Here is a 15,859-nt window from a genome sequence, read left to right on the forward strand (position 1 = left end):
GATACCTAAGCTGGCCTGTGCATACAGTAAAACAACAAATTTGACTGGATCTATACTGTTGGAACTCAACCAAGAATTAGGAGAAGTGCAAACTGTAGCGCTCCAAAATCTTACAACTACAGACTATTTACTGTTAAAAGAACATAAGGGACGTGAACAGTCCCCAGGAATGGGTTGTTTTAATTTGTCTGATTTCTCTCAGACTGTTTAAGTTCAGTTGGACAATATCCACCATATCATAGATAAGTTCTCACAAATGCCTAAGGTGCCTAACTGGTTTTCTTGGTTTCACTGGAGATGGCTGGTAATTACAGGTATGCTTTGGTTATGTAACTGTACTCCTATTATGTTAATGTGTGTGCGCAATTTAATTAGTAGTTTAAAACCTATACATGCTGAAGTTACTCTACAAGAAGATATGTCAAAGAAATAATCAATCTTCCCATGTTTTCTTCCGCCTGCTACTTCTATAGCTTTTCTTCTTCCTTCCTAATTACAACCCTTAAATAGAATTCGTGCCTCATATCAAATTTACCGAGTATCATAATTCTTCCAAGTGGTAAAGATACCTCAAGACAAATGCTGGGCATAGAAGCCACAGGGCATAAATATGCAAAGAAGTAAAAAGCTAACCTTTTCAAACAATAAGGCTTCTCTCTCACTTACCAAATTTACATTTCCCTGTATGGCTCCGGAAGATGACTGGTTAGCCAGAGACAGGTAAGATTCCTCAAGGGAGGAACAACCTAAGACAGGCACAGTCACAGGGGGGCCATCAGGTGAGAAATTGGGGATCAACAGAGGTGAGGCTTAGAACCTCACGCCTCCTGTTCTGAGAGAAATCTTCTGCATACGTGGATGTTTTATTGCCCGTGTCTAGCTTGGATCAACACATAGGCTACAGGCACACACCTGATCATCTACATTTGCTCTCTTACAACACTAAACTATGTTTTCTACCTTTATCTTGTATCTACCTACCACTTCAGCATTTTATTAAAAATAATAATAAAGAGAGAAATGTGGTATCCACATATAAATCAAGTATAAAAATCAAATGAGTATTCATATTTGAACTGACTGTTTATAGTTCATAATGCATGAGCAAAACCGAAAGCTTCTGTGATGACTGCCCTTGTACTGTTCACTATGTAACTTATTCATTATGCAAGAATTTGTTCTCCATGTAAGAACTTGTTCGTTATGCTTCAGAAGATGGAGACTGACGAAAATTAGGCTTGGGGTGGATTAATGATTGTGCACTGAGCATTGACTCCCCTATACAGAATTTTATTGTTGTTAACAACCATTTGATCAATAAATATGAGAGATGCCCTCACAAAAAATAAAAAATAATAAATAATAAAATAATAAAATAAAAAGTACACACTTCCAATTGTAAAATAAATAAGTAACCGGGATGTAATGTATAGCATAAGAAATATAGTCAAAATATTGTAACAACTTGGTATGGTGATAGCTGGTACCTAGAATTATCATGTATATAAATGTTGAATCACTGTGTTGTACACCTGAAACTAATGTAATACTGTGTGTCAACTACCCTTCAATAAAAAATTATGTACAAAAAAAAGAAATAACTAATTTTAAAAGCTATATAACTATTTCCAAAATAGAATTTGTAATTGTAAAACTCCTGAGTAAGAAATTTCCAAGCCCAGACGGTTTCATGGAGAATTCTACCAAATGTATGAAGAAATAACACGAGTTCTACAGTTTCTTCCAAAAAGATAGGAGGGGAACACTTCCCAGTTCATTTTATAAAGCTAGTATTACCTCTGGTACAAATACCAAAGACAAAACAAAGAAACAGCTGACCAATATTCCTCATGAATATAGACACAAAAATCCTTAACAAATTATTAGCAAATGAAATTCAGAAATACATAAAAGCAATTATACACCATGGCGAAGTAGGGTTTATTCCAGAGATGCGAGGCTCATTCAGATATTTGGAAAGCAATCAATGTAATCCACCGTATTAACAAGCTATGATTTCATACAAGTACATATGAACCTACAATTATCTTAAATTAAAAAGATTAAAAAAAAAAAAAAAAGAAAGACAAAGAAACCTTCCCCCAGGAAGCAAATAAGAGATGTAGGTCTACCTTCTACAGTGGTTTTTACCTAGTGTCTTAGAAATATCTAGCCAACTTATTACGAGTAAATTCCTTAGGCCTACTTAAGAAGTGAGTCTAAAAAGATTAATTCTGCAAATTTTTCAGTAATTCTGACAGTCCAGTGTGGGGTAGATCACAAATAACAGCAATAAAGGGGTCATAAAGGGGATGCAAAGAGAAAAGATCTCACTGCATTAAGAATTGAGGGATGGAGCTCACAGGACAGGCAACATGAACAAAATTCCAAGAGGACGTATACTGAGTAGAAAGGCAAATGTGAGTGAAGTGCTGGGCCCAGATAAAGGTCAGGTTCAGAAAACACCAAATCATCACATTCGGTTCTAGAAGATAATCCACTTATCGCCATACACCACACTATCAATGTGATATGTATCTATGATACATCCCACATTAGGATGAAGTTCCTCATCCTTAAGGGTGATGATTTTTGTCCATTTACTCACTGCTCCGTTCCCAGGCAGAAGAGTGCCTGGCATACAGCAGTCAATAAGTATTTGTCCAGTGAGTCAGTGAACGAATAAATAATAGCAAAAAGGGAGGAAAAGACTAGAAAGGTAGGTTGGGGCCAAAGCAACATCAACAAAAAGCCCTCAAATAAGAAGCTAGAACACTGACCTTAACTACCACCTTGAGATCAGATATAAAGTGCCTACAGTATGGGAGAAAACATTCAGAAACGACATATCCGACAAGGGGTTAACATCCAAAATATATAAAGAACTTACACCCCTCAACACCCAAAAAGCAAATAATCCTATTAAAAAATGGGCAGAGGAGATGAACATACACTTCTCCAAGGAAGAAATTCACATGGCCAACAGGTACATAAAAAGATGCTCCACATCACTAATTATCAAGAAAATGCAAATTAAAACCACAATGAGATTATCACCTCACACCAGTTAGAATGGCCAATATTGAAAAGACTAAGAACAACAAATGCTGGCGAGGATGTGGAGAAAGGGGAACCCTCCTACACTGCTGGTGGGAATGTAAATTAGTTTACCCATTGTGGAAAGCAATACGGAGGTTCCTCAAAAAGCTAAAAATATAAATACCATTTGACCCAGGAATTTCACTCCTAGAAATTTACCCTAAGAAAGCAAGATTCCAGATTGAAAAAGACATACGCACCCCTATGTTTGTCACAGCACTATTTACAATAGCCAAGAAACGGAAGCAACCTAAGTGTCCATCAGTAAATGAATGGATAAAGATGTGGTACATATACACAATGGAATATTATTCAGCCATAAGAAAACAAATCCTACCACTTGCAACAACATGGATGGAGCTAGAGGGTATTATGCTCAGTGAAATAAACCAGGCAGAGAAAGACAAGTACCAAATGATTTCCCTCATTTATGGAGTATAACAATGAAGCAAAACTGAAGGAACAAAAACAGCAGCAGACTCACAGACTAGCAATTACCAAAAGGGAGGGGCGGGGGAGGGTGGATGGGGAGGGAGGGAAAAGGGGATTGAGGGGCATTATGACTGGCACACATGGTGTTGGAGGGGGGGTCATGGGGAAGACAGTGTAGCACAGAGAAGACAAGTAGTGACTCTATAGCATCTTCCTACACTGATGGACAGTGACTGCAATGGGGTGCTGGAGGGACTTGATAATATGTGTGAATGTAGTAACCACATTGTTTTTCATGTGAAACCTTCATAAGACTGTATATCAATGATACCTTAAAAAAAAAAAAGACAAAAAGAAAAAAGAGTGCATGTGCTTGACCTTGAGTGTATATACATATACCAGTAATCAATTAAATTCCATCCTATGTCCTAGAACTCTTTCAAGCCCCATCAATGTAAGTACCTCTTCTATGTGCCAGGTGCTATATACACATAATCTTTATTCTTCACCACCCTCTGAGATGCAAGGTTTCAGTGACTTGCTCGAGTCACTCAGCTGGGAAAATGTATAATCCAGATTTGACCCCAGATCTGCTGAACTCTTAGAGAGCTTACTAGTTCAGCTGCATCAATACTGCTTAGTGTATATTAATAAAGTTCATTACTAACATTTATTTCATAGATTTAAGTATAAAGTACTCTTTCTAAAGAACTCTAAAAAAAATGGAGATTTTTCAGTCACTTATGAAAAGTCACATACCTTGGTGGAAGCCTGGTCATACTGTGCTGTTGTTCTCACTAGCTCATCCCTGCTTTTATTCAAAACTTTCTCTTTTTCAATTAATTCCACTTTTGCGTTCTCCAGATGGAGTTGTAGTTCTTGAAATTTATTCACTTGGCCTTTCATTTCTTTTTCTTGTCCTTGCAGACATAGTTCCAACTCGCAAATCTTGTTCCTTAGCTCTTAAATCACAAACAAAACCCTCTTCGATTAATTTTCTTTTTCTCACAAAAAATTTACAACTAAATTCAGAGTATATAATTTATGTTACTCTGCTCTGAAACCTTTGGTAAGACAGATATAAATCAATTCATATTAAACACAGAAGCTACTTTTTTGGACTTTATTTCCATGTTGAGGCTCTATTGTCATTTGTCCTCAAACATTGTCTAGGAAATGGGAAAAACAAATTTTCTTATGTTTTCACAATGACGTGGGGGAGAAACGCTTCTCTAAAATTGTGAATAGTATCTTATTAAGGCTACAGAAAGTGTACCACATAAAACACCCACTGTTAAAATCCCCACTTGGTTTTATACACTGGCAAGCTCATACTTGTTTTGTGCCCCTATCAATGCAAATGAGTGCTAAGCACTGAAAAATTCACCCTCCCATATTCTCCGGGAGCTTCACCTCCAGTGAAGATCAAGACAGTGTGAACCTCCTATACTGCCAACATTAACAATTTTTTTTTTCTCATTTTTTTTCCCCACATACACACAATGTTGGTTCCAACGGCATTGGCAGTGTGACAGCTCTCACCAATGAACACCGGCGGTGGTTTTCAATATATCCTAGCACTGGAAATTATCATAGTCCACAGAGTGGATTCCAAAACACCACCTGGTTCCCCTGGCCGTCAGCTGCAGTGTGGCACCGCAGCCAGGGTTACAGGTTTGCGCTCCCATATGGACGACCTGGCGGTACACAGCAAGGCTGTTCTGGAGACACGTGCCACACCTCTGGCCAAAGCTGGCAGACCACCGGCTTGTTTGTGGGCCACAGAAGGAGCCAGACGAAAAACGAGTGTCAACTGTAACCAACCTCCTTGCCCTGCTTTTCTGGAAAGACAAAATCAGAGCCACTCACCCTACTTTTGGGGGCTTCAGGGAACCAACTTCTTAGTATGAATTAAGGTACACTCCAAAACTGTGATATCACTTCTCATTATCACATCCCTGGACTGGAATGTTGACCACTGGTGTGTCTAACAAAACTCCTAAGTACATGCGAGGACTAAAAATGTCTGGAATCACCTCTGAGATGATCTCAGGAAAATCTCATTTAAACTTAATTCACCTCAAAAAAGTTACCTTGATTCTGGGCTTTCAATTGATCCGAAAGATGAGAATTGCCAGAATTATCACAGAAACTGCCATTAGCATCTCTTCTGCCTGGCCGCAAAGTTGATCTGCATGGAGTCACCCCGTGTTCCCCCGAGAAGTGAGATGCAGAGAAATCTCTCCTACTCGGAGTTCTCAGCCCATCAGAGGAGAGGCGACTTGGTGTCTTTTCCTGCTGCCATGAGAACACAGACGACGAAGCCTGATGTCGGGCAATGTCCCGGTGATTCATGGGGTTTTGGGGAACAGCCTGACTTGCTTCCTGTAAAAACAGAAACTCTTTAGAGCCCTTCAGAAATCTCAATATTCAGGGCTCTTTATTTTCAGATAGAATATAAAAACCATCCTGTGTACCAAGAATGTTGTTCATCTCGGGACCCAGCAAGTCCCCGTACCCCAGGGCAGGAATTTTCTAATGGTCAGACTTAAGCATTGAAGGGTTAAGCCAGGATCATTTGAGGCCCAATCTATTTTAAACGAAGTCTGTACTTATTCTGCAGCCCTCACATACTCCTTTAAACATGTGATTATTCACTACCATTCTGAATTCTGAAATTTGGTGTTCATGTCCTTGGTCACCTCCCCCTGTAGCTATGCACACAGAGAATCAAAATTAAATGTTAACCTAAAGAACTCTTCCAAAAGAACTTTTTTTCTACTATGCCACTCACCCCAAAAACATCATGGAAGGCATTTTATATTAAATAATATACATTTATGGATTTGCAACTGCTTTGAATTCTTTTTGTTCTTTTCTCTGCCTCCTTTCTGACAAATATCAAGACATAGCTATAGATGCTACATGAAATTTTTAAAAATTTTATTTAAAAAGAAAGCACTTTTCTTGCTGTAGGGAGAGGTCTGATGTTTTTGGAGACTCAGATTCCTCCACAAAATAACTCTGCCAATCAATGTCAGGGTCAGAATCGGTGCCAATGATTAAACCGGGTAACAAAGCACATGATATTCCTAGGACAAACCAGATAATTACTGTTTAATTTTATTCATCTTGAAAAGTGCTATATAGCCTTTGCTATAGATAAGAATTCTAGTGACTTCAAAACAAGGGTTAAAGGCATGAAAAGAATTAAAATTGTTTACACTCTAACAGACACTTTTTGATCCTCAATATTTAAGGTACCAATTGACAAATTTAGCCTTAAATTATTCACTGAATTGTGCCATTTCACAAAGTTCTTATGTTTGGCAGAAAGGAATCGTTAAGTGCAAAACTGGAATTTTTTTTTTAGCAAATAACATCATGTGAGTAGAAAAGCTAAAGATAAATGCTATAGATACCAGGTATTGTGAGGGTGAGTCCCTAAACTAGGAGCAGGGGTGTCTAAAACCTGCAGTTTGTTTATTATTGACATTAAACAAATTCTCTTCACCCACCTCTCTACTGATTTACCCAATATCAAAATGAAGTTTAAAACCCTTGTCAGCAACTTATTTATAAGAATTGGGGAGATGATGCTGATAATGTTCTATTCTGAAATAAACATTTCTAAGCAATGTTGCTCAAACCTCATATCCCTGGAAGCAATTGCCACATTTCATCAGGACTTTATAGGAAGCAACTGCCTCCAGGAGACAAAGCCAGCCAGAGAGGGTCAGGACTGGCTCTTGTCCTATCCCCTCCACACATGATCCTTTTCATTAAATCTCAATAGGGAAATAATTATATGGCTACAGTTTTATAGGATTTAATGAATATTTAATATGTGGACATAAACTAATCTCCCCACTCCTACTTATTTTTAAAGTCAAAAAATAATCCTAACCAATGAACCAGGAACCTTATTTTCTCAGTGTAAAAAAACGGTGTCAAGTTCTACATAAAAAAGATTTTTCTCTAACCGTATTCTATCCTGTATCAAAGTACTTCTTCAACTGCATACTGTATTGTAAGGCCCAGAATTAACCTACCTTAGCCTGCAAGGCTTTAACCTCTGCCTCTAATCTTTTTCGTTCTTCAACTTCTTTATAATATTTTTCTTTCAGATCTTCATACTTGGAACCTAAACACAGACAATGAGATGGCGTTTAACTTTGATCACTGTATTTCATGAAGAAATTCACAGTCCAACAATCATTATAACAGATGGTCTAGATATGAGTATCTTAGTACACTAGGTAAAAAGAACACTTTGGTTTGGACAACAGATACTGATCAAGTTACTCAAATATCAAAATATATGAAAACTTGGGTGTTCTGAATATTCTCAGACTGAATTATTTTTAAAGCACACCACAGAATAGAGAAAAACGTTGAAAGGCTCAACCTGGTGGCTCAACAGATACACAAATGGGCAAGTAACAATCTATTTTTTTTTTAATGGCCAAATGCAAAGTAGAATTCAAAGATTAATTAATTCACTTCTTTGGACAAATTAAAATCTCAATAAAGAGCTAAATGGGAAAAAATACTTACCACTGCAATGCTGACTTGGCGTTAGTGGAGTGATAAGAATTTTTTGTGGTGTACTGCATGGATTCAGAGAGTTGTCTGCCAACTGTGCAGCTTGCTGGCTTCTCTCAAGTTCAGATTTATACCTGTTGGAACAGGACCCAAAAGGAGGCCATATCAGAGCAAAGACTGCCAAATACAGCACCACACAGTCCCAGAGAGTAACAAACTTAAAAAAAACCCACCCTCTAAGAACTCCCACCACTTCATTTATCCTACAGACTTTTTATGAGAAGTCAGGTAACAGACATAAACTCAGTCCATCCTCAAAGGAACTCTAGTTAGGGAAAAGAAATATAAATACAAAGAGAAATATAATTACAATGTTATAAAGACTATACTGAAGCTCTAAAATCACCACTATTGTAGCAAAGAAAAATTGGGAGGTTGGGGGTATATTTCAAGCAAATTTCCCATTCTAAGCCAAAGAAAGCACAGGGATATAAAAGAACCCAGAACTTCAGAAGCATAAAGAAACTGGCATCATTGAAATATGGGGCTCAAATCGTGAAACTGGATGACATTATCTAAGACATCAAGTCGTTACAAAAACACAGACTTGATATCCATACTACGTATTTAATGACATTTTTTAAACAGTTATAGAACTCTAGTTAGCATGATGCATCTAGAGAAGCTACAGCTGGAAACAGTTACAACGAAACAGGGAAAGGAAGTTATACAGTACAGATATACAGAATATCTACCATTTAAGTTCTGAACACCCTTCAGAACCAAACAACCTAAGTGAAAAGAGGACTCAATTCTTGCAAAAGCCTCTAATGCCTCTGATTCTGGCTTGACACAAGAAATAAAACACATGCTCGATTAGAATAGCTAATGATGTGTACCAGGTATTTTCTTTTTCAAGGACAAATTGCTCAAAGCAAGGAGTGAAGAAAGTAGTCAAGAAAGAACCTCGGTGCCCTAGCTCTACCCAGCTCCTAATGCAACCTGGGAAGGAAACAGCAGTGCATGAGCTAAAAAATGACTACTCAAAAAATCATTACATTCGAGTTTACAGTAGGTAACTGCACTGCCCCACAGAAATGTTCAATCAACATGAAGAAAGTAACACGAAGTAAGTAAATTTAATCTTACATCTGATTTGACTCGCTATTTTCAAAATACTATCATTTCAATTTGTAATCAATACAAAAATAACTGAGGAGATAGTTTACATTTCTTTGTCCTAAGTGTTCAGAATCTGGTATGCATTGTATACTTAAAGTGCATCTGTTTGCACTAGCCACGTTTCAAGGGCTCAGCAGCCACATGCAGCCAGTGGCTCCCATGCCAGACAGTGTAGCGCTGTAGACACCTGCAGGTTTGACAAGGTTAGTGATTCCAGAGATGGATTTTAAAGAGCCTTGCAAAATCGGTGTTTCTTATCCCCTTTTCCTTATCCTTTCATTAAAAAAATAATAAAAGTTGATTTATTTTAAATATTAAAAGCATACCCTGTATTATTTCTATAAGCCTTTATTTGTCCTTTCTCTTTTAGGTTAAAAAAAAAAAGGCAACCACAAACTGCCACCAAAAAAGCACTAAATTAAGCTGTTTCCAGTAGGTTCACTGTGTAAGATTGCCAATATTCAACAGTTTTTGAACAACATTTCAAATGGTTTAACCTGACTTGTTGGAGATCTTCCTGAAACCTAATTAATGGTCATGGATGGAGAAAATGAGCTCCTGCCCTGCACTTGAGGGCTATCAGTAAGAATCTGAAGTTATACTCAACAGGTCTTGAAATGTATAGTTTTCATACTGCAGAAAATATATTCTTAAATAGGTTTTAACTAAAGTTTACACAGCATAAACTTTTATAAACATCTATATCCACATCATAGATACTAAGAATGTTTTTAAATTAAATGTGCTGTGGGAGCCTTCTAGCCCCATGATGATGAAGACAAGGACAGCTGGTAACAACTCTTGAGGTTGACAATAATGCTAACATTGAAGAGTTGCTTCGAGGCATACACAACCCTGAGCACTTTGTATCTTCAAGGACTGCTACCAACCATCCCTTTGTGCCGAGATAACAGAAATGCACACTTTCCCTAAAGTGTTAAAAATACAAACACTTTCATCTAAATTATTAAAACCACTCTCTCTAAACCCAGCAGCCAAAATTTGTGTTCCAAAAAAATAATTATTCCAACATACCTACTTCCCTAGCACCTGTTTTCCAAAATGATTGTCTATCTTTCATTTATTCATTCATTCAACAAATATTTGAGGGCCTGTAATTGCCAGGTGCTAGGGATACACTGATACACCAAACAAACAAGGTCTCTGTTCTTGCGGAATCTGGGATGGCAGACACTAAAGAAACAAAAACCTCAATGAGATAGAAATCATTTATCATTCTTACATGCAACTTATAGATAGCCACCTTTGTACATGGAGAGGAAACAGTAGAAAAAGATTTCTGTGCACCTAAATTATCATCTTCACAGGAAGACAAAGGTAATTTCTAAAGGTATTAACTTTCAAAAATGTGTTTGATATATAGGCAGCATCAAGATCACTGAGTTATGCTAACAGAAAAAAAAATTTCTTGGTATCAAGATATTAATTACAAAGGGGAAAACAGTAACTTTACAGTGGAGAAACTCAGACACCACCTTAGCCCAGAGATCAGCTTACAAGTCATATTTAATCATGTACCCCTGATGTCGTGCACCAACAAAAGCATATCACGACCTGTGTGGTGTTCTTACCAAAAAAATCACAACCGCTACCTGACCCCTGGTTCTCAGTCCAGGATGATTTTGCCCTCACAAAGGACATTTGGAAATGCCAGGAGACATTTTTGATTGTCGACACTTGGAGGTAGGGTAGGTACTACTGGCATCTGGGGGTAGAGGCCAGGAAGGCTATTAAGTTCCTACAAAGCACAGGGCAGCCTTCCACAGCCCAGATTAATCCCGTGCACAGTGCTAACTGTGCCATCATTGGAAAAAAAAAAAACCATGATGTAAATCAGGAGAAGACCCCAAAATGAGGACTATTCCACAAAAGCGCTGCCTAGGACACTTTTAAAATGCCAAGGTCACGAAAGACAAGAAACTGTCACAGCTTAGAAAAAGACAAGAAAACATCAGTTAAATGCAATGCGGTATCCTGGGTCAGATCCTGGAACCTAACAAGGACAATAACCACTCTTGACGGTTTTGGTGTTATTTATTAGTGTATCACCCAGCAACAATGTTACTGGCACATGAAGCAGCATAATAAATGTACACTGAATGAAAAAATGAATTAAGCAAGCAACCAGTTAATGAATATATATAGTACTGCAGAGCCATGCACCCACAGCATTGAAGTACATAAGGAAAAAATTAATTTTCCTCAAATAATTGTTTATTCCACTAGAAAAAAAAAAAGAAAATATCATAGTGCATAAATTACAACATGAAAGGAAAAGATAAATGAGCTGGATGAATGAATGAATACAAATGACATCCATGTAAGAACCATTCAAAAAATTACCTTTTAAGTTCATGTTCCAGTTTTTCTATTTGTTTTTTGCTTGAATTCAGTTGGCCTTCTTGGAAATTCACTTGTGACTCCTTGACCTGAAGTTCATGAGAAATCTTCTGCTTAGTCTTCTCCAGATTTTCACATATTTCCATCAAGCTTTGGTTCTCCCTTTTCAGGTTTGCACCCTCGGATTTTTCATTCTCAACCTAATGGGGACCATTCAGAAGGAAATCAGTCTCTTCGTGAATTTGCCACTTACTTGCAAACCTCAGCTTAACACTGATGACTAATTTTTTTGAGATGTGTCTGTAGTTAACCAGATGTCAGTGTTTCATGAACACAACAATTTTAGATGACCTCACTCTGAAGCCTATAGATAAAAAAAGTTCCATTGTTCAGGACTACAATCCCCATCCTAGAAGGGGAGGCTTTAATGCCCTTTCAAGAATTACAAAATCAAATATAAACCCTATAAATCTCTCTTAGCAATTCATTGAAAGTCTAGCTGCTAAAGTCAGTTATTGTAAGAATCTGGAAAATTCTCCCATTCACAAAAACGTGTTAGGAGCAGTGACTGTATTTCTACTTTGCTGGCTAATGCAGAGGATGGAAGAAGTACTGTGTAAGAGTTCATTTTTTAGGCATGAAGAAGTCTGGGACTTCCCAGTGAAAAGCCCACCCTCAGAAAGCAGTACCCAGCTGGATGGTCAAGTGCTCTAATGCTGTGCCCAGATTTGGAGCCAGAGACTCTTTGGCCTTGGTGCAGAATGCAAAAGCAACTCCCAAGGCACGGTCCCAATGAGAAGTTACGGTGGAACATACCAGCCCTAAATATTAGCAGGTAAGCAGAAATGAGGATTTAATTTTAAATGACTACAAAGAGAAGGGGAGGATTACCACCTGAAGATAGCAAAATCACTATTCTCTAAAGGTCAAAGACCAAGATGAAATAATTAACCCAACAATGAGCGAATTAAAGGTTTTAAATACCAGCATTGCAGTGGTACCTTCTGTTTTTGCTTCTGCAATGCAGCCTCCAGAGCTTCCAGCTGAAACTGCTTTTGCTGCCTTTCTTTCTTCAGCTTGTCAAGCTGTCCTTCAAGCTCTTGAATTTTCTGAAGCGCTCTTGTAGGCAAGCCTTCTTTCCATTCTTCCAAAGCCCAGCTCATTTTGCTCTCCTCTCTTTATTATGCAAACATTTATAAATAAACTGAAAAGAGTAATCAGGCTGTTAGTCTTACTACAGTAAAAGGAAACTGAAGTCTCAGAGACTGAGGAATCTGCAAAACTCCCTCTAAGCATCAAGTGTCAAAACTTCACATTTCAAAAGATAATGAAGTATAACATCTGTCTTCTCCCTCTTCTGAAAGGTGATTGCCACTGACTGGCTGTGAAGTACATAACATGGCTTGGTTTGGCTTCCCTAGCTTTTCTGCTTCTCTTATTTCTCACTTTTGACTTCTTGTATGGCTACTTGTTTTCTACAACTCAGTTTGTTTTCATTATACAAAATATAATATTTTGCTTTAAGGTTGTGGATGAAAAAAATTCCTACAAACAAATAAAATGCATGGCAAGTAATTTTTGCAAATGCTCTTTTTTTCCCATTTCCCATGGATAATGCCCACTCATACTTTGTCCCTCTCCCTTTGGGAAGCCTTTCCTGAGATCCATAACCTGGTCATATCTGCTGGTCACTATCTCCCATGGCACAGATACCCCTTCTCCTTCCAAGCAGCTAACATTTGTTGAATTTAAAGCATGAATGAATGCAGAATGAATGCCATATTAGTACTAGAATCAATGCAAAATGCAGTAGAGTCATGTTCCAGACACACCATAATCAAGAAACAGGTGTTTAGCCTTAGTGATTCAAATCCCAGCTCAGATACCTCTAAGATGTTTGACCTTAGGCACGTTAACTGCTCTGTGCCTTGCTTTCCTTATTTGTAAAATGGGAATAACAATGGTGGTGACTTCTTAAAGCCTTAAAACATAATCTCCTGATAAGATGTCTGTACATGTTTGCTATTAGTCTTGAAAACACTTTTCATTTGGGTATTTCAGCTATGTTACCAAGAGGGAAGTGGCCTACCTCCTTCTCAGACACATTTTAGAAAATTTAAATCAGCTGGGAGAAAAGTATGAGGACCGTTCTTTATTAGCCTTTACACTTCAAATGAAAAATAAGCATTCAGTTTCCACTTATTTGGGCAACAGTGAGAATTTGTTTTTTACTAACTGAAGCCCACAACCATTATAGTGTTTGTTTCAATAAACCTTATCAATTAAATTTTTATCAGAATAAATAGTTGATGAAAGTACTATGACAAAAAAATTTTCAAAAAGCAAGACAAATAAGCAATGGTCTTGGAAAACACATCAATTACATGCCCCATAAAGTGCTAGAAACTTTGGAAAGCTGGGTACACTCTCAGTTTTTCTTCCCCAGATCTCAGTTCTCTGAACACAGTATCTTAAACTCCACCATTTGCCCAAAAACTACTGAAAGGGGTCTCATGAGTCTCTCCACCAACAAAGGACAATCTACACTATCCCAATATGCCACCCCTTTCATTCCAATATAATTTGGGGCACACAGCTCTGTCCTCAACAATTCTGCCAGCCACTCAAATCATTACATCAAGATGCCACAGCCAACAAAATAGAACAAGGGATAATTTAGAAAAATGATAGAGATGAAGGAAATAAACTGAAGACTGGCAAGTTGAATGTTTTTCTATTTCAAAATCTAAAGTAAAGCTAGAAAGAAATGTTTAAAGCAGTCACTAAACACAGTTATGATTAGAGCAGACTTTGACAGATTAAAGCATCAGCCATCAACCATCTGTATGGAGCCACTGGAGCTAAAGGACAAAAACATGTAAACCTCAAAAGTAAGGTGGAAGGGGGCGGGGGCTGGATGTCGAAATTCCTGCAAGGATTTGCAGGACGACTGTCCTTTCCAGAAAATGCTCTTTCTATCTTAAACATAGTGGTGGCCACTTCTCATGCTGGAATCACCGACCCCCGTAGGGTGCCAGAAGGAGCTCTTTGGGGACGTGTGATTCACCCACCCAACACTGCAGGCCCATTTCACGCTTTCCCTTTATCAGAATCCACCACCACCACCACCACGAAACCCTTGTCCCCGCCTACCGTGCCTCGGCTGGGCCCGAGAATGCAATCTCTGCCTGCTCCTCTAGGAGGGCTCAGGTCATTTATTTCTGGGCTCAAATAACACAGAGCCAGGCACTCGGAAGCGTCCAAATAAACGTGGAATGCAAGGGAGCAATGCTCTCCCAATTAACACACCGACCCGCCGCCCAGGTGAAAACCCAAGCTTGCATCGCCTCCATGCAACAAAGGACCGAGTCTAATTACAAATAGGAGCCACCCGTTCCTGGACCGGGAAGGCTGCTAGCAAATACCTGATCTTCAATTCTTTTACCTTACAGAGGAGGAAACCGGTCCCCCAAATTGCCAGTGCGTGACCGAGCAGGTCTCGGGACACTAGTGCGAGCACAGCTTTACCCGGCGCAGCTGGGCGCCCGCAGCCGCCTAAGAACCTCACCGGACGGATTCTCCAGGCCCAACAGGTGGGCGGGGGCGGGCCGCCGCACCTTCCGGCCGGCAGCGCGATGCCACAGGCATCCCTCCCACATCCTCCTGCAAAAGGCCACTGGCTCCCCCCGTGCCCCGCCGGAGCTGGCACCCACGCAGGACGCTCACCTTGCTAGCCGGGAACCGCAAACAACCCCTCAGAGTGTCGGGCTCGGCGCAGCCACGGCGGCTTGGGAGACCAGACTCCAATTCAAACTGCCCGCGGCCGCCGCCCGTTTTCAATTCGCCCGCTTCCGGTGCCCACCAAACTCACCTCCAAGCCCATTGGTGCCTGCAAGCAGCCGTGGGCCAATCCGCTTCCGCCTACCGGGACTGCTGGCTCTGATTGGTCCTTTCGGATGGATTTAAAAATCAAGCATCACCACCTTTGATGTCAACGCCGGAATTACAGCGTTTCTCTGTTGTTATGGGAGGCGGAGCCCACGTGCTTGTGCTCAGGCCGGAGGTGTTTTGAACCGCTATTTCCACAGAAGCCAAGGAGCCGGGTGGGCTGATTAGGAGGGTGTGGCCTATCGCCTACAACCAGCGGGATTGTGCTGTCTGCTGAAAACTCTTGAGTTCTGCACGTACATATCTACGTATTTATTAAATATATAATTTAGAATATAGATTCTAGGTACTA

The 15,859-nt window shown here is 39.3% G+C and overlaps 1 protein-coding gene across 1 annotated transcript in view; it reads right to left on the bottom strand.

Annotated features, from left to right (window-relative positions):
* The window catches only part of CENPF (centromere protein F), a 53,685-nt gene extending 38,187 nt beyond the window's left edge, over nucleotides 1-15,498 (bottom strand). The window contains exons 1-7 of the mRNA XM_036912537.2: nucleotides 15,346-15,498; nucleotides 12,621-12,823; nucleotides 11,623-11,819; nucleotides 8,089-8,210; nucleotides 7,584-7,675; nucleotides 5,625-5,916; nucleotides 4,291-4,493 (exon numbers count right to left, since the gene is read on the bottom strand). Of these exons, the coding sequence (XP_036768432.2) occupies nucleotides 4,291-4,493; nucleotides 5,625-5,916; nucleotides 7,584-7,675; nucleotides 8,089-8,210; nucleotides 11,623-11,819; nucleotides 12,621-12,782 (1,068 nt within the window). The 5' untranslated portion in view covers nucleotides 12,783-12,823; nucleotides 15,346-15,498. The remainder of the gene's footprint in view (nucleotides 1-4,290; nucleotides 4,494-5,624; nucleotides 5,917-7,583; nucleotides 7,676-8,088; nucleotides 8,211-11,622; nucleotides 11,820-12,620; nucleotides 12,824-15,345) is intronic.
* Between the last annotated feature and the right edge of the window lie 361 nt (nucleotides 15,499-15,859).

This window comes from Manis pentadactyla, chromosome 9 (genome assembly GCF_030020395.1).
Source record: "Manis pentadactyla isolate mManPen7 chromosome 9, mManPen7.hap1, whole genome shotgun sequence".
Taxonomy (NCBI): domain Eukaryota; kingdom Metazoa; phylum Chordata; class Mammalia; order Pholidota; family Manidae; genus Manis; species Manis pentadactyla.